This window comes from Pinus tabuliformis, chromosome 1_1, assembly GCF_031772625.1.
Source record: "Pinus tabuliformis cultivar Carrire ecotype Pingquan chromosome 1_1, CPIR1, whole genome shotgun sequence".
In the NCBI taxonomy this organism is placed as follows: Eukaryota; Viridiplantae; Streptophyta; class Pinopsida; order Pinales; family Pinaceae; genus Pinus; species Pinus tabuliformis.
The window spans coordinates 716,753,828-716,773,460 of NC_142297.1; the positions used below are offsets into that span (position 1 = coordinate 716,753,828).

The 19,633-nt window shown below is 35.0% G+C and overlaps 1 protein-coding gene across 2 annotated transcripts; it reads right to left on the reverse strand.

Moving 5' to 3' along the window:
• Nucleotides 1-15,552: 15,552 nt before the first annotated feature.
• On the reverse strand, nt 15,553-19,420 carry LOC149215895 (cysteine-rich receptor-like protein kinase 15). 2 transcript variants are annotated; one of them, XM_089391112.1, is made up of 6 exons: nt 18,089-19,420; nt 17,800-17,966; nt 17,451-17,661; nt 17,088-17,322; nt 16,334-16,484; nt 15,553-16,069 (listed from the first exon to the last, which is right to left on the reverse strand). In XM_089391112.1, exons 1-6 carry the CDS (start codon nt 19,035-19,037, stop codon nt 15,695-15,697), a joined length of 2,088 nt encoding a protein of 695 aa, XP_089247238.1. In that variant the 5' UTR covers nt 19,038-19,420; the 3' UTR covers nt 15,553-15,694. The 2 variants fall into 2 exon arrangements, with proteins under 2 accessions (XP_089247238.1, XP_089247237.1); XM_089391111.1 differs by having other exon boundaries at nt 17,800-17,975.
• Between the last annotated feature and the right edge of the window lie 213 nt (nt 19,421-19,633).

Genomic DNA, 19,633 nt, shown 5'->3' on the forward strand with positions numbered 1-19,633 from the left:
CCATCATAACTATACAAACTTTCTTGGGGATTTAGAGATTCGTACTTGAGGACTTATTTTTATTTCTATTCTAGGAGTGTCCTCTTATAAACAAGGCATATTTGTTCTAGTTTTCCATGTTTTTTTGTCTCATCTCCTATGATAATAAATATAATACTATTTCATTAAATCTTAAACTAATTTATTTACTACCTATGGAAACAACTAGATTATCATGCAGGTTTGGTAGAGAACATAACAAAGTAATGCACTTACCATCACCTGAAATCTTATTATCAACAGTAACACCCACCCCACATTTACACACTTTAAACTGCTCACCAGGGTAAACATGAGATGAGAGTTACTATGTGTGACCTAATTTCCAAGATGCACTTATGGAAAATGATGTCCACATGTTTAGAACCGACTACAAACACCTAGTGCCACATGATCACATTGTTATTAGCTTAAATTGACCCAACGATATTTATTTTCAATTTTGTTTCCTTAGATTTAACACAACTTTCTATTTTTGGTAGTTTTTAAGGTTCTAAACTTCTCAGTCCATTTTGAGGTACTAAACAACATTTTCAAGGAAAACGGAGAGACTCGAAAAGTGTCAAAATATTTTTCACTAACTCTATTTGTTTCCTCGTCGAGGAGATCTTCGAAACAAAGTATCAAGATAGCCAAACGAAGTTTTTATGCCAAATTTACGACCCTGAGAAGTTGGAGGTCCAAATTATTCATTTATACAAACATCTATTTTCATTAGTTTCATCAGATGTTCATCAAGAAGGCTCAATTCCTTCTCAATCTAGTTGCATCAAACACTAGTTAGCCCATGCATTCACATAATCATTCATTAACTTATGAATCCATAAGTAAGATCCATAACAAGAGCACATTATACTACAAGAATTAACCATGCTTATAACCAACATTTAACCAGAATGAATCCATCACAAACCAGTCATAAAATAAACACAATAATCAATACATCTGATCATTGATCACAATAAGAAAGTAGCTCATCTTAACATATGAAAATTCCAACCAAGTCAGGGACTTACTCGACCATAAATTAGGCTGAACCAAATCTCTCTTTTAGCCAATCATCCTCGTGCCATATTCCAACCATGAATGTGAGATCTTATGGGTTGAACCAAAATAGAACCAACCAGGGCTTCCAAAGGCCAAACCACCTCGACCCTCAACCAAATTGATTTCACCTAAACCAATCTAGAAATCACTAATACCAAAACAAGATCCAATGCCTCTAACTTTCTTCACCATACCTAGAGGATTTTTCCTGTCTCGACCCTTCTGTCAAGAGTTCCAAGAGAAAGCCCATCTTTACCCTCGACCATTGGGAATTTTCCTGAGATCACCACAATCGAAGTCCAAAGTCTAAAAGTCATCTAAAGCTTAAACCAAAACAAGGAACCCAGTACACCATGCCTATCTAGGAAATGGAAAAGCAAGGTTGAAACCACTGTCAATCCAGGAAAATCCCATGCCAATGATAGTAAAACAACCAAATAACCAAATTCATGTACCATGCATTCAAATCTCAACAATGAAATCACACATGTAACATGTTACCTGCAATTTCCACCTGTTGTATTTGCTCTTCCAACCTTCTTCTTCGTTGCCCACGAATTCCCTTGCTCGCTTCTCTCCAAGTCCAAGTGAATGCTAGAATGCTCTAAGTGTGTGAGTGTGTAAGAGTATGGAAGAATGTGGAAGAAGAGTATAAAAAGAGAGCTACAATTATTTCTCTCCTCTTTTATTTGTTTTCATTTCCTTTTTCTTTCAATTTCCTTCATTTTCCTTGGCATCCATATTTGTGTCTCTTCACCTTCCTTTTCTCCTATTTTCCTTATTTCTTATATTAAATTGTCATTTATTGCCTCTTTGCCTTTACCAATTTCCATAGTCATTGATAAACCACAAGTGATGCCCACTATAATGTTTTCCTGCAATTTAGCTTGGAATACATGTCCCATGACCTTGGTTTTATTTTATTTACATGGAAAATCAACCCAAGGTTGTTACATCAACATATAATGTATTGAAGGCATTCATATTCTCTATGATCAAGTCTCCATCGTTAATCCTCAAGTTATATAGTTTTTCTTGCAGAAACAATTTGTTCACTAGGGATATAGATTGGTACAAAGCCCCTAACTTGTCCCACAAATCCTTTATTGTAGCTTCCCTTGAAACATTCAATAATATTGAATCTAAGAGACACAATCGTATTGTTTTGTTTTCCTTTTGATCCAACTTGGTCCATTCTCATGTTTACATCTCCATCGTCTCAAAAGCTAAATCCACAAAGATCTATTGATCTTTGTCCACCAACAAGTCTTCCATTTTGAGCCTCCACAAATCAAAACTCTACCCATTGAATTTCTCGATCTATAGCTTTAAGCCTACTAGCCATTTAATTTTACCTCAAGAATCACTTCCATGGATCCACTACTGTAACAAGTTCTACCATAGATATGATCCAAACCCCTCAAACAAAAAAAGTGTCCCATTGAAGCTAAAATTTCTCTAATACCAAATTTAGGTTTTAACCCTGTATAATTAATCACTGCAAACATGTTCTTAAAAACAAAAAAGATGCCATGAAAAATACACGCATTAACGCAGCAATTTTATCCTCGAAACTCAAACCAGGAAAACCAACAAGATATTTGATATATGTTAAAATATTACAATACAATATATACTTTGACATCCATATACCATTAATCCATTTACGCTAGATTTGAATACAACCATAGTTTCTTAACCAAAACTACAAACCCATGGGAAAAATCGCTTTTAGCCAAACTCGTGTGCTGGAAACAAATGCAAAACTACCCAAAAAATAAAATTTGGGGCACTATTGCCCCTCCCCTTCCCCACTCCCATGACCCCCCATTGCACATCACATATTGTATAAAGTGTATGGATAGTTGTGCAAAGAATATAACACATATGCAAAATGTCCATTTTAAAGCTTCATTTAAAGCATATCTAATGTTTTTTTCAAGCAGTTTTACATTCATTAACATACCAAGGGTTGGTAGTTCTATTTTTTGTTTTATATGACATTTTGATAGATAACTTGTTAATAGAAGTAGAAAGGGTTGTAGAAAAATTATAATAGAGGTATTTGATGTTTTCGTTATAAGTAGGAGGTTTAAATTCCTATTTAAACCCTTTAAGAAGAGATCAAATTTACTTTTATTAAAAGTGATGTTCATTTGATTGTTAAAATTTTTATAATAAAGAATTTTATACATGACAAAGTTAAGAGTTAGGGTTAAAGGTCTATGATAGGATTCAGGCTCATGGTCATTTAAGACGTCAAAATTAACTATTTGGTTGGACATAAGGGTATTTAATATCACATATTCCAAGACATTACCATCGAGACCATGAATACAAGTCATCTGGTTGGAGTCTGGTTACTTCGTTACACCATTGAAAATTATAAGGTCTAGAGAACTACAAAGCTTGACTAGCTCAATACCAAGCACATTTTTTGTCAGGTATTCATATTTTATTTTGTATCTATTAGCTAAAAAAGGTCTTCATCTAGCCATAAATGATTAGGGTTGTAATTATTGATTAGAAGAAAACTTGGTTAGTTGTAGTTATAACATTAATGTCTCCCAATAAGAAGATATTACCTTCATTCCTTAGACATGAATATATTGTTAAAGGGTATAACTAATAGGTTCGAAAAAATAAATTACTATATAAATCATCTTAGCATTGATGTCTTAGATATCTATCGAAATGTATTCATTGAAAAGTTATATCTTATGAGGTTGAATGTGAGGAGAAACATTCTTTTTATATAACATGTTATTTCTCCAATATCTCTACGATAGGATTTCTTGTTCCCTGCCAACCACAAAAAATAAATCATTCTATGTGAGGGACGTTAGACTCATCACACTCTCAGGTTTTCACTAGAAAAAATAGCAAATTCACTTTGGATCCAACACACCATAGGACCTTTACACCATGGAAATCAACGAGAATTCCAAAAAAGGATTTTTAGAATCCCAAATTCCAATTTGTTATTATCAATATGGTCTCTATCTCTAATAATAGATTTTTTATTTATAATAATTTCCCTCTTCCCTTTCAATCTAGCTTCCTTTACCTTTTGAACTTCTTTTCTTAACTCAACTTTGTTTGTTGGAATGAGGTCTTCATTTATAAATATTTTTAAACCCTTTAATATTTGGAGATTAATAGGTCTTCCATATTTATGGTCATTACAACTTACCTTAACATGGATCAAGTTATCTTTATTTTAGATTATTTTTCCCAACCTCTTTGCTTCTAGGAGATAAGTTTTTTGAATTTGTTAATTATTTTTAATTTCATCTTTAATATTTCTAGTGTTTCCTCATCTTTTTGCTCTTTTACACCAACAATTATGATATTCAAAGCTCTTTTTTATGCTTATGATTCAACTTAATAAACCTATACTTTTCCTCTTTAATGGATTTGATATCCAATTTATTTTTCATATTACTTAGTGCCAAATTATTATTTATTTTTTCTTCAAACTCTTTAATCTGATCAATCAATTTTCAATTTTTTACACCTCTCCTTCTTGGATTGATTTTTTTATGTTTTCCCCTTTTTTTTGTAATCTAGCCTCCATTTTTGTTCTCCTTTTTTCTCATGATTTTATATAATAATAAGGACTATATATAGTGACTTGCTGGGCCTACCCTTGCTAGGTTGAGGTTTTGGCATATGTGGTGAAGTCCTCATAGTTGAAATAAAAAGAACATAAATGAGAAGAGAAGAATATGCACCCATATGTGAACTACAAAGTATAACCATAACCTTGCACAAAGTTGAAGAATTAAAAGCAATACAACTACCACCATAGAAAGAAAATAAATGTAAATATTTACTACAAATGACTATAGATATTCACCACTGATCACTTCAAATATATCACCTCAAAATCATGTTTCTGTTACTACATAACTTGCAAGTCAATAACATTGTAGAGTTACACATAATTTTGTCACTGATGACAAACAATGTCATTTATGTCAAAGGGGATGCCTAATGAAGCAACAGTGTCATTCATAAATCAAAGGAAGTGGTAGGATGCCCTAATCTATTGCATGCCCTCAATTTTGTCATTGATGACAAACAATGTCATTTATGTCAAACGGGATGCCTAAGGAAGCAACAATGTCATTCATAAATCAAAGGAACTGGTATGATGCCCTAATTTATTGCATGCCCTCATCAAGTGAAGTAAAAGAGGTTTTAATTTTATTGAGTTTTTGTCAAATTCATGATGTCCTAATGAGACTATGGATGGACTTATTGATAGTGTTATGTAAGACCTTTGCAACAGTATATCACTCTTGCAGAAACACCTCCTGAATGAGAAGTTATGATTGTTTGAAGTTGGTAGTTATAATGAGGACCAAAAACACAAAATTTATTGAACACCACCAAATTTATTAAACAACGAACATTTTTTTGGGTGGATATATGGTTATGTGATGAATTTTATGACAAATGTCTCATAAACATGCATACCACATAACCCATTAAAGATCAAGCATCTTCTATTGGATATGGTCATTAAAATTCTCATGAAAAACCGATGATGTATCAACTTTCTCGAGGTTTAATGTGGGTCGCCCCTCCACATTGACCTAGTCTCATAGTGACACATGGACTGTTAATTTTGATGCCATGTGGTCTCCCTTGCACATTCAATTCTAATGTGGTAGACATGAAAAGGATGATGACAGTGACACGTGGTGGGTTATGCTTGAATTAAGATAATGACATGGTAGTAAGTGATGACATGGATTTTTCTGATGATGTGGCAGCATGAGTACCGCAAAGCCTAATGACATGGAAATATTATGACACATGAAAATTTGTGGTTGGATGCGGTGATGACAATGCGGTATCATGACATGTGGCGACTGCCTACAAGTTGAGAGGAGATGACCTTGAAGTAAAGATAAAGTGGCAATGACATGGCTTGACACATCATGATGATAACATTAACAAGTTGACATGGCACCACTAGGGACCATATGTCAAGTACAATTGATGATTTTTTATTTTTCAAATAGTCACAAATGCATGACACATGGCACCAGTCATGGATCACCACATGGTATGATGACATCATGTTGACATCACCATATTGATGGTCATGGACCCCTCAGGACATGGTCTCATGGCATGGTCAAATTTTAAAAGGGATAAGCTCTAGTGTCTTTGGTTCATGACCAATGTCACATGGTTGATAGTTATGATCATATGGTTTTAAACTCTGGGATTATAGGTGTGAACAAAGGTTAAGAGGGTCATATGGTTAAGTCTCCAATCAACTCCAATGCCAACCCCTATGTGTCCAGGTCCACATAGTTGTGTATATATACAGATGATCATGATTCCAATAAACATAAATTCAAACAAAAAATTAAGTTTGAGTTCTAATGTTGGCTTGGATGGTTTAGTGTTCTATGGTTTCTGTGGTAGTTTTTAATTTCTTCATGAGTTCATTTCATTGTCATTAAAATGTGATGACGAGCAATGACGTTTGGTTTGTATGCAACATGTCTCCGTGATTGGCATAGTTCCTTTAAACACGTTGATCTTGGAAGGATTCATTATCAGTTGTAAACTTTGATAAGTTATGTTAATCCACAACCTTATTTTGTCAATAGTTACAAAGTTGAACTTGGGAAAAGTGACGTGGAAGTTGGATATGTTGATTGGTCTTGGGATTAGATTATGCACCCCTCCATTCTGAGTATGGTCATTTATGAATATAATTAATTTATATGGATGATACTTTAGGAAATGATGAGAAATTCAATTGGTCTTAGACTTGTATTGTGTAGTCGAGGTTGCAAGTTTGAATTTGATAGCTCATGAGGTCAAAAATTTTTTTTTTATTTTTATCTGCAAATTTACATTCTGTCAAATAGTTAAGAGGTCAAAAGAGTACATTTTGTAGAAATATTGTCATCAAAAAATTATTTTGTATAGCATGACCTGAAAGGGCCATTTTTGTCAAACATTTAAGTTTTTATATGGTTTTCTATGGTTTTTGTGGTCATGTTGAAGCCAAATTGAATTTTGAAAAAGGGAAGATGGGAAAATTTTTATTGTGATCAATTCAAGGGTTATGAAGATTAATTTTTGATGTCATGAAGCCACATTATGTGCTTTGGAATTCTTTAAGGGTTTATGAATAGGTTGCAAGTTTATGAGCAAGTGTTATACACATGGCCGAAACAGGCTCTAGGAAAGATGATGTGTGACCAGATTAATTTACAAGTTGTTACAAGCTCATGTGTAGTCCATGACAATGTTGAAATGAGTATGTTTATGGCAAGAAAATGATTTTAATGTTTGTGGACCTAATCTGAAAATTTTGAAACATGGTCCACTGGTTTGTGAAGGAAGTAAGTGCCTCTATCAGAGGTTAGTTCCTTAGTCAAGTTATTACCTACATCATTAGAGGTTGGTGCCTAAATTGGGTTGTTGCCTACATAATTAGAGGTTTGTGCCTAAATCAAGTTGTTGCCTACAACAAGTTGGTGCTTGCATCATTTTGAGTTTAGTGCATTAATCAAGTTGTGGCCTAAAGCAAGTCAATGCTTGCATTTTTAGGGGATGGATGCCTCCTTATGGTTGGTTCTAGTAAACATTGTAAATTGAAGATTGAAGATAAAATGATTTGAGGTTTTCTCCCGTAAGGGTTTCCATGTAAAATTTGGTCTTCCCATGTGTTTATATGATAATTTTTACTTGATGCGCTATTTTATTTACTATTATGATGCATGCTGCTACTATATATTCGTTTATTGTTGAAATGCTTTTAAATTTTTGAAATGGTTGTTGCACTAATTCACCCCCCCCTCTTAGTGTAATATTTAGTCTAACAATTGGTATCAGAGCTATTGAGAAATCAATGCAAGTAGATTATGGTTTGAATCCTCTTTCTTGACAATTACTTGTGAGTTATGTTGGCTTCTTTTACTTCTTTATTCTCTTATCTTTCATCAAGAAATTACCATATTAGGTGTGTATGAAGATCACAAAAAAACACAAGACACAAGATGTAGGCACTATGCTAGGGCAAAGCCCCCCTCGAGGGAAAATCCAGTCAAAATTTCTCTTCCTTCAATAGTATTATTTGAGACTCTTCAACCTAGACAAATACCAAACCTTCCCTCCACACCAAGTCAACCTTCCATATCTCCGACCCCTTTACAACAACATTTCTACCCTAGCAACATCGATTATGCAACAACTTATGACATTAGGAAACAACTGGCAGCAACAACACTTGGAAGACTTTGATCTCCCAAAATAGGGCACGAAACAAAGAGAGAGTAGCTCCAAAACTTTGACTTCTTCCTCATCCTTAGACTTGACCCAACTCTCACTTCCTTTAGACTCTTTTGACCCACTTCACACTTCTTAAGCTTTCTTAGAGATATCGAACTTGCTTGAGATGAGATGCTCCAAATGAATTCGATCTCCTTGTATTTATAGGCTCCAAGTGAGGTTGAATTGGTGTCCTTAGGCTGACTTAATTTCCTTTAGGTCGACTTGGTGTGAAGGTTACATAAATTACATTTGACTCAATAATAAACCTTTTTACATGATTGAAAATCCCAAGAAGGGTCTCTTTAAATGTACAACGACTTTATTGACTCAATATTAATCCTAGGAGTCCACAATGGGGACCTTGACTAATATACTGATGACCCAAGCATGAAACCCATGCTTTAAAAAGTCATTGATACAATAATAAAAAAATATTTTATTTATTCTTTTGACAAGTACATTTTATGATGACTCAAATACATTAATGAAGACCAAACCTAGTTACATTTCCCAACACTCCCTCTTAGCTAGGGAGGTATTAAAAGTATACAAATACAATGGAAGATCTCAAACTATATGAACAATGAAGAGTTTAGGCACCATAATGTCATGGACTAGATTCCTGACTAGGGAAATCTATCCATCGGTCTCTCAACAGTTTAGGCACCACAATGCCACAAACTATATTCCTGACCAGGGAAATCTATCCAAGTGGGAATAAGGTGGACTCAATCTTTCAGCCTCTCTAGGTACCATTAGTCTTACTTTCTATCCACCAACCCAGGGACCTAGGTGCATATCCATGGTCAGAGCTCTACGAACCATGTCACCCCCCCTACTTTGGGACCTAGAATTCAACACAAATTGTTGGCGAGATGTCCTCCTAGACAATGCTTCACTCACAAAACCTCAACAAATCTCTTCCAATCTCTTATCATCAATACAATCAGTAATATTTGCTAAACCAAGCATGCTTCTTAGATATTCAAACTTCTTATTAAGAAAAGACTTAATTAGTATGTCTGCTACATGTTCATCTGTCGAGACATACTCTACCTTCACAATTCCATCCTACACCAAGTTCCTAATAAAATGGAACTAATTATCAATATGCTTCGTTCTAGCATGTAACACAGGATGTTTAGACATCTCGATACAACTTTGATTGTCACAATTAATCACAATAGGGCCTAGAGACTTCTCGAACAAATATGTTAGTAGCTTCCTTAACCAAAAAACCTTCTTTCCGACTTCCATGCAACCACATATTCTGCTTTAGCCCTACTTAAAGAAACGATATCTTACTTCCTACTCATCCATGAGATCATAGAAGCTCCAAACTAAAACATCCTCTGGTAGTGCTCCTTCCATTGGTCTCACTACCACCCTAATTGGAATACGTATAACCAATTAGCTTGACTTCCTTACTATCATACTTTAGGCAGTGATGTATAGTGCCACGAAGATACCTCAATATGTGTTTGGCAACTAACCAGTGATCATAACTAAAATTGACTAAGAATGTTTATTGCAAATCATATATCTAGCCTAGTATTTACTAGATACATTGGGTAACCCACCAATTGATGATAGGAGGTAGGATCCAACATACTATAGTCAGATCCCCTCAACTTCTCGAGATTGGTTATCATAGTAGTCATCAGCTTGGAATCCATCATCCCGAATTTCTGCAACAAATTTATAATGTACTTTCCTTACCCAAAATATATCTCCCCAGGTCTCTTCCATACTTCTAGACCCAGGTAATAGTGCATCAGTCCTAGATCCTTTATTTCAAATTCAATTGCCAACATCTTCTTACATTATTGAATTCTTCACTCCACACCTGTAATGAATAAATCATCCACATTTAGTAGAATAGTGATGTGATCATGATTCACAACCTTGATGTAGATATTTGGATCAATAAAAATATTTACGAACCCATTTCTAAGTAGATATGCATCCATTCTTGCATACCATTCCCTAGGTATTTGCTTCAAACTATATAGGACCTTCTTGAGACTACAAACATGAGAGTCCTTGTTATTAAATTGAAAGCATTCGGGTTGTTTGATATCAGTGGTCCCATTTAGAAATGTAGTCTTCACATCCATTTGATGGATATTCCAACCCATTGTAGCAACCAATGAAACCAAAGAGCTAATGGTAGTGTACCTTATTGTGGGTGCAAAGGTTTCTACATAATCAATGCCTTCTTTTTTAGAGAAACCCCTTGCAACAAATATTTATTTGTACTTGTCTATACTTCCATCAACAACATATTTGATCTTATGGATTCATTTGGAGGTGACAACTCATTTTTCACTAGGTCTAGGAACGATTTCCCATGCCCGATTCTTCATAATGGATTGATATTCTTCCTGCACAACTTTCTTCCAAACCTCTTGATGAACATCTTCTTTGAATGTAGATGGTTCAACTTCAATTAAATTCGTCATTTATGCAGCATAACAAGAATATATCTTCGGTCTTTTACTTTCCCTAAAGGTTCCTTTCGTAGCTTCATGTCCTTCAACAACTTTCTAATGTAGCTTTTAACCAATTTGGCATTTTCCTTGTGGTTGGGATGACCATAGATTGAATAGGATCACTTGGTCCTTCTTCGTCTTCTTGATTTGTAGTATGGTTTTCATGATGATCTTCTTCTTCTTCAAATATTGGAACTTCTTCATCATCAGAATCAATAGGAATATTCTTTGATTTCATGTAGGATTTATTTTCATCGAATAAGACATCCCTTCTTACTTCGATATGTCTTCCTTCCTTAATGTAGATTCTATATGCTTTTGAGGAGAGATTATATCCAACAACTATTCCCTTGATACTTGTATAATCCAACTTCCTTCACTTGTCCTTTGGAACATGGATGTATGTTGGACTTCCAAAGATTAGGAGGTGACTCACACTTGGTTTCTTTCTTGTGAAAACTTCTACGGTTGTAACATTATTAATACTTCTATGAGGACTTCTATTTTGAGTGTACACGACTATCATTACTACTTCTCCCCATAAGAATTTTGGTAGGTCTTGATCAAGGAGCATTATTTGAATGCCTTCTTCAGTTGACCTATTCTTTCTTTCAACCTCTCCATTTTGTTTGAGATAATAGGGAACAATGAGCTCCCTCTTAATTCCTTATTCCTTACAATATGAAATCAATTCCTTAGAAGTATATTCCCCACCATTGTCAGACCTTAGAATTTTTATCTTTCTTTCTGTTAGGGTTTCCACTTCGAATCTAAACTCCTTCAACTTTTCAAATACTTCATCTTTTATTTTGACAAGGTAGAGCTATCTCTTTCTAGAATGGTCACCAATGAATGTTACATAGTAGAGATGACCTCCAAGTGATTTTTCAGACATGGGCCCACACACATCAGAATGAATGAGGTATAATATCTCTTTAGACCTAGTTTCACTATTCGGAAATGGCTTTCTAGTATGCTTTCCCAAAGAGCATCCCTTGCACACATCTTCATGATCTAACTTCATATTGGGGATGCCATGAACCAATTGGCTAAGAGTAGGGAAGACCTTATAATGAAGATGACCATACCTTCTATTCCATAGCTCAATGGTATTGATCTCCATATGAACCAAAGATTGAGGAGGTGGTGTGATAACTCTATAAGGCTTCCTTCACGAACTCCAATAATCATAGCTTTTTCAATGCAAGAGTATTTTCCCCAAACCAATACTTTTCCATCAACAAAAGAAACTTTGTCCCCTTTATCTTCTAAACAATAAATACAAAGAAAATTCTTTTTTAAACCTAGAACATATAGAATGTTGTTGAGGTGTAGCTTCGATCCATTTTCTAGCTTCAAAGATGTTGATCCCAGGCCTCTAACAACATAGCTTTTGTTGTCACCCAATTCCACTACATGAGAATATTACTCCTTTGATAGTTTATGAAGTTGTTTTCTTTCTCCTATCATGTCTTGATGCTCCAATATCAATGATCCATGCATTGTCCTCACTAAGAGAACCTGTAAGAGAAACCAAGAACCCTTGACTTTTGACCTTGTTGAATAAGTGGTAGATGACCTTCTTGATCCAACTTCTAGAAATATTGATACCCATTATTATGTAGTTCATCAAAGAGGGAGAATCCGTGTTCATTCCTGTTGATCCAACAAAGTGATCTTCAACCTTTCCTGACCCTAGCTCTGAAACCATGTTGAGAAATCAATGCAAGTAGATTAGGATTTGATTCCTCTTTCTTGACAATTACTTGTGAGTTATGTTGGCTTCTTTTACTTTATTATCTTATATTTCATCAATGAATTACCATATTATGTGTGTATGAATATCACAAAAAAACACAAGGCACAAGACGTAGGCACTATGCCGACGAAAAACCCCCCTTAAGGGGAAAAGCCAGTCAAAAATTCTTTTCTTTCAATAGTATTCCTTGAGACTCTTCAACCTAGACAAAGACCAAAACTTCCCTCCACACCAAGTCAACCTTCCAGATCTTCAACTCCTTTGCAACAACACTTCTAACCCATCAACTTTGACTATGCAACAACTTATGACATCATGCAGCAATTGGCAACAACAACCCTTGGAAGACTTTGATCTCCCAAACTAGGGAACGAAATAGAGAGAGTAGCTCCAAAACTTAGATTTCTTCAATATCCTTAGACTTGAACCAACTCACACTTCCTTTAGACTTCCTTGACCCACTTCACACTTCTCCATCTTCCTTAGAGACATTGAACTTGCCTGAGATGAGATGCTCCAAATGAATTCGATCTCCTTGTTTTTATAGCCTCTATGTGAGGTCTAACTGGTGTCCTTAGGTCGACTTGCTGTGGGGGTTACATAAATTACATTTGACTCAATAATAAACCTTTTTACATGATCGAAAAGTCCAAGAATGATCTCTTTAAATGTACAATGACTCTATTGACTCAATATTAATCCTAGGAGTCCACAATGGAGACTTCGACTAATATAATGATGACCCAAGCATGAAACCCATGCTTTAATAAGTCATTGATACAATAATAAAAAAATATTTTCTTTATTCTTTTGACAAGTACATTTTATGATGACTCAAGTACATTAATGAAGACCAAACCTAGTTACATTTTCCAACAAGAGCAAGGTTCCTTTAGGAGAACTTAACTATTGGAAGTTAGATCATGGCCAATAAAGGTAAGAGTGAAAAGAAGAAGTCTCAAAAGAGGAAGGACTGAAATTATGTGATAAATACATCATATCCCAAAGAAGACATCTTCTTCATGATCATGGATGTTGAAAATAGTTAGAAAGAGGAATCGGGTATTGCATATTGTTTCAATTGTTGAAATCAAGGTTATTATACTTCTATTTTTCCATGTCATGTTACAAATAATGAAGATGTTGTTCCTCATCTAGTTGAGGATAACCTTCTAGAGGAAGAAAATGAAAGAAAAATTGAAGAAGAAAAGTTAGAAAGAAAATCAATCACTAGTTTGAAGCTTCAATTAGAAAATGAAAGAAAAGATGAAGTTGCTTTTATGAATCAGTTAGAAAATCATGAACAAGAGCTTATGGTGTTGATAAAGGTAATGTTACAAAAATCTATTCAAAATAATTTCTCTTTCGCTCTAGAATAAATAAGAAGTCTCATAATTCTAAATAAAAATTAGAAGTAGTTAATGAAGAAGTATGAAAACCACAATTAAGAAAACACAATTGCGGAGGGCCTTCTAGAAGAAGCAACAAGGATAGAAGAAGCAAGCTAAAAGAAAAAGAAGACCAATGTAAAACTATATAAGTTGAGAATATCTTCTTGAGAAACAATCAAATGATGAATGAAAGAAAAGGGCAACGAGAACACCTTCTAGAAGAAGCAACAAGGATAGAAGAAGCAAGCTAAAAGAAAAAGAAGACCAATGTAAAACTATATAAGTTGAGAATATCTTCTTGAGAAACAATCAAATGATGAATGAAAGAAAAGGGCAACGAGAATTCTTGGAAATTAGGGACTATGATGTTGCTTCTCTAAATGCACAATTGGAAGACTCTAAAAGGAACGAGGACACTTTGGTGAATTAGTTAAAAGAAAAGATGCAAGACTCTAAAAAAAAGAATAAAAAAAGTATCAAAGAAGAAGAAGAAGTTGGACACTTAAAGCTTGAGGTGAAAGAAGTAGGAAAGAGAGAAGGGATTTTGACAAGTCATCTTAAGGAAAGGTGTGAGGACTTGAACAAACTTGAAAAAAAATTCAGTCAACAAGAAAGAAAATTTGAGGAATAAATCATCTCCATGAAATATAGCTTGAATAAGGAAAAGGAATGGAATAAGTAATAAATATCTGGATGGCTAAGAAAGAAGAAGAATGTGAGGAGCTTGAAGATTTTTTTTCATTGAGGGTTGAAGTTGACAAGCTCAACAAGAAATTGAAGAGCTCGCAAGTATTGGATGAAATTCTTAGCTATAAAAGATCGCCATGCAAAAAATAGGTAGGTTATATAGGTAAGTCTCCATACAATGATGACTAAAGCTCCAAGTCTCCAAAGGTTAAATTTGGAAAATTCGAAGACAAAGTTTCCATTCTTCAAAAGCTAAATCATAGTGAAAGTTATAAAAAGATTAGAAGTGTTTCCACTCCATGAAGTTATGCCAATGTTATCAAGATGCCCCATAAAAAATAAGATAGCAATGTAATGAAAGATTCTCAAGTGGGATTATTTTGGGTGGTTGAAAGATTCTCCTACCCACATTCAACTCCTGCAAATAGAATGATAAACTTTATTACAATAGATGAAATATATATATTTCTCATGTGAGATATATAAACATGTACCTATAAACATGTACCTATCAAAGAAAATCATCATTATTTAGTAATAAGATATAAGATTTATAAAAATTATATATATATATATATAGATTAATGTTATTTGTTATTTTTTATTTATATGGTAATTTTATAACTATATTAGACAATAATGAAATGGTTAATATAAAAAATGATGTTAATGTTCTTTTTTAATAGTGAAATGGTAAATATGAATTTAAAGATAAATACAGATTAATATTTTGAAATTCTATTAATTCAGATAAAACGTAAAACAAAATTGTCTAAACATATCTCATATTATTAAGTATTATGAATAAAATATTTTTGCACTGACAAAATATCAATATCAATATCAGTTTACTACACTTGTTTCAATATCAGGTTACTAAACTTGTTTCAGGTGGAAACTAGTTCCTTATAATCACCCATTAAACTTGTATCCAAGAGAACCATGAATAAATCCGGTTCACAAATCAATCTTTATCTGGGTTCCAACTCAGAAATTGAAACGTTGGCGTTGGACGCTAGAGGAGTGTTGGATGCTAGAGGAGTGTGCGATGAAGATGATGCAGTAGCTGCAGATGTATGTGACGATCCATGCTGTGAAGAGCCGGGATTATTGGAGGCAGCTACAGAACTCACAAAAGCAGGTTTCGTGGGATCTGGTAACAGCATTACCCCCGTTGAAAGCATCAAGTTCACTGTAGACATTGATGGACGGAGTAATGGGCTGCCTTGTGTACACAGCAGTGCAACATGGACGCATCTTAAGACTTCTGTCTGATCGCCACAGGTTTCATTTATTACTGGATCAACAATGGCCTCAATATTTCCTCGTGTATATAATCCCCATGTCTGCATAATCAAAATATATCGTGCAATTCAGAAAATATATGTATGGTCACTACGATCGATCACTAGTTTATGATGAATTGCACTAAGTAATAGCTGCGGATTATCCATATGCCATGACTATAGTCATGTCAAAAGAGATCAGAATCGGATCAATAATCTTAAATCTCATATGACACGGCCAAATGATCTATGGAACACCTAAATAACATGGTCCGGATAACGTGGATGCTGCCAATTGGAAATTTAATGGAAACGTTAGCTTACCCACTGTAAAAGGATCTGCATTTCAGGTGGTAAATTAAAATCCATGTTCCTTTTTCCACTGATAAGTTCCAGAAGAAGAATCCCAAAACTATATACATCAGCTTTAGCAGACAGTTGCCCATGCATGGCATACTCTGGTGCCATATATCCTCTGCAAATAACAATTTCACTTTATAAATACCTCGACCCATCGTTAAAAAAAAAGTGTACTTCATCATAGGAAAGATGAGTAGTGCAATGCCATTAATACCAATCGTTTACTAAGTATGCCTGTATTTTAATTCCACTACGTTTTTTTCTCTTGGTTGAACATATCTTATTTTAGGTAGTTTTGTTCAAAATTTAACGTGAATTTGTGGCAATTGCAATTTTGAGTTTTGAGTTATGTAATCTGTGTAATTTGAATGTTTTAAAAGTTATTTAAGGTGTTGTTTTAGTATTATTTACAAACTTTTTCAGGTATATTTTTGACAAATTTTGCTTAAATGAAACAATTTATGACATTTACAAGTCTCTATTCAAAGAAAAGAAAAAAAGAAAAAAACAACCAAAAAAAAGTGATTAATAAATAAAATATCAGGAAGATCACCAAACTCCAACTACAACTTAAAATAGTTAAACAGCCTTTCTGAAACCAAAATTATAATCCTAAAATACTAAAACATAAAATGGCTAGACAGCGTTTCTGAAACAAAACAGTATAATACTAAAATGTAGTTAATGTAACCGAGTGATGCATGGTTAGAAGTTTCACCGAGTTCCAGCAATTCCTGTGCCCACAGAAGTTTCATCTTCCTCAAAGAGTCTTGCCAATCCGAAATCTGCTATCTTGGGATTCAAGTTTTTGTCCAACAAAATGTTGCTGGCTTTAATATCCCGATGGATAATCCGGAGATGAGAATCCTCGTGCAAGTAGAGAAGCCCTCGAGTTATACCAAGTATGATGCTGCAACGCTTCTGCCAATCCAGTTGCCTGCGTCTATCTGGAACTGTATCGACCATGCAGGAAAATAAATTATCATAACCGACTTAAAGTATGTATAAGCATTTCAGGGAATGATTTCCATTACCTACACAAATGTTCCATTTTGTCTTCAATAAAATAAACCATACTTACTGAACAGAATTTTATCAAGGCTGTTATTGGGCAAGTACTCATAAACCAACAACCTTTCTGATCCCGCTTCGCAACAGCCGAGTAATTTCACCAGATTTCGATGTTGAACTTTTGCCACCAGCTTAACTTCATTCAAAAATTCCTTCTTGCCTTGCCTAGACTCTAAGGAAAGCTTCTTCACCGCTATCTCTTTACCCTCTGGAGTAGTTCCCTGAGAAATTGAAAGAAAACGGTTATGAAGATTTTGTGAATTATCCATCTACACTTACACAGATGCCGGCGACCATATTGTAAGACATGTTAAAACCCTCCAAAACAGAATGGACCACGTTTTCGTAAAGTATGTCACCTTGTATACAGCACCAAATCCTCCCTCCCCAAGCTTGTTATTATCATGAAAATTTTCTGTTGCAGCTATCAATGTTTCCATTTCAAATACTGTGAAACCTACGGATAGGCTGGGAATCCTTGCTAGGACAGGCCCCTCGCTGGCCTGTTGCTGATTTTCTCTCATTCCTGAGTATCCTACAAAAATGAAACTTTACTGCTATATCCAAAAAATGAAAAAAAACGTAATGATTTAATTCAATGAACCCTATTAGTAGGAAAGCTGCGCAAAACGAAAGCTTCTGCAATACCTCCACTCCGCCTTCCAAATAAGGCAGATTTCATTTTTTTTCGAATTCCAAACAGGAACATGATTAACAGGAGAAGTAAGCCGCCAATAACTCCAAAAATTATGGGTATTTTGCTTGAAGACTTTTCTGGTGGTGATGCAGGTGGAGCATTGATTTGTGGTGCTGGTGAAGGCGAAGGATTAAAGAAAATATTCGCTTCATATTGAATAATGCAGCTTCTAGCCAAACCCCTAGCTCCAAGTCTTCCAGGATTATGTTTGAACAATTGATCAATCTTTGTTGAGAGACATGTCTTGCAGTCGGCAAGGGATATATCTCCCCAGCACTGGGCCAGACCGTAGATCGTGTGAAACTGCCCGGAGTCTACAATTGAACCTGAGGCATACCGATTCGTTGCAGATCCAGATGTAATCTCGGACGACAAATCAGACAAAAGCTGCCGAGCAGCCTCGGCATAGGCAGCAGGGTCGGCGGAGGCATTATAGTCATTGTAATAATTATCTCCAAAAGTATCCATATGTCCAGTGAAGTTATAGTTTCCATTATAACGTAAGAAACAGAACTTGGACCAAACATTACAACCAACGTAATTCCCACAATAATGCAGAACATCGATCTTTGCTTGACGCGAACAATTGTAGCATTCATCCACTGTTGCGTCTCCCCTGCATTGGAGGAGGGCATATATTTTGTTAGGAGTTTGGCCATAAACAGAGGTGTTAAACCTGCCTTGGGATGTCTTGTTAACGTCGACATGCAGATAGTTCAAGGTTGTATTGACGTTGCTCACAAACGTGCTGTCGTTTGTATATCTGGTGGTCAAGTTGCAGTAAGGAGTAGGCCACCACTCATCTTGTAAGCTGCTGCATCTGCGTGTATTAACGGAAAAGATAACAACAAGAAATATGACCATTAAAGGCCAGTAATGCTTCCCATCGAAGTTGATCATCTTTGTGTTGGGTGAGCGGAGGAGGGGACTTGTCCTGATACTTGGAGAGGCTTATGTATAGTGGGCTTGAGTGCACCTAAATCTATTTTCCTCCATCTAGAATGAATCTACAGGGAGGCTTCCATTAGTAAATCACAAGACCGGAGACTTTGAAGTATTCAGCGCGACTTAAGTTTAGAAAATTCTATTCCTCGACGTTCTACAGGGGGCTTGACTGGACACTTTGAATTATTCAGCACGACTTAAGTTTAAAAGACATTTAGTGGTTATGAAATTTCGTGAAAAAATTACGGTAATTAAGCAACTACTTAACTTCCATATTAGCACTCGTATTGCTCTATGCATTCTATTCTACAAAACTTCACAATGCCTGCAACGTGGTTGAACGAGATTACATTTCTTTTAAATTGACCGCATCCTGAATACTTCACAATGCCTGCAACGTGGTTGAACGAGATTGCATTTCTTTTAAATTGACCGCATCCTGAATTTGTAGCTATGAGTTTAAATCTATCAAATTTCATGCGGGCCAGGGTACGCCGGACAGCTTGCAGAATTTTGAACCTGTGATTATCAATTTAATATATCAAATTATA

Bases quoted from the DNA above. Each gene is read 5' to 3' on its own strand.
- LOC149215895 (XM_089391111.1), bottom strand. From the start codon at position 19,037: ATGATCAACTTCGATGGGAAGCATTACTGGCCTTTAATGGTCATATTT. The intron at 17,662-17,799 runs GTGACATACTTT...TCAATTTCTCAG, and splicing joins GATTTGGTGCTGTATACAAG to GGAACTACTCCAGAGGGTAA. The intron at 16,485-17,087 runs GTGAAACTTCTA...TGTTATTTGCAG, and splicing joins ACAGGAATTGCTGGAACTCG to AGGATATATGGCACCAGAGT.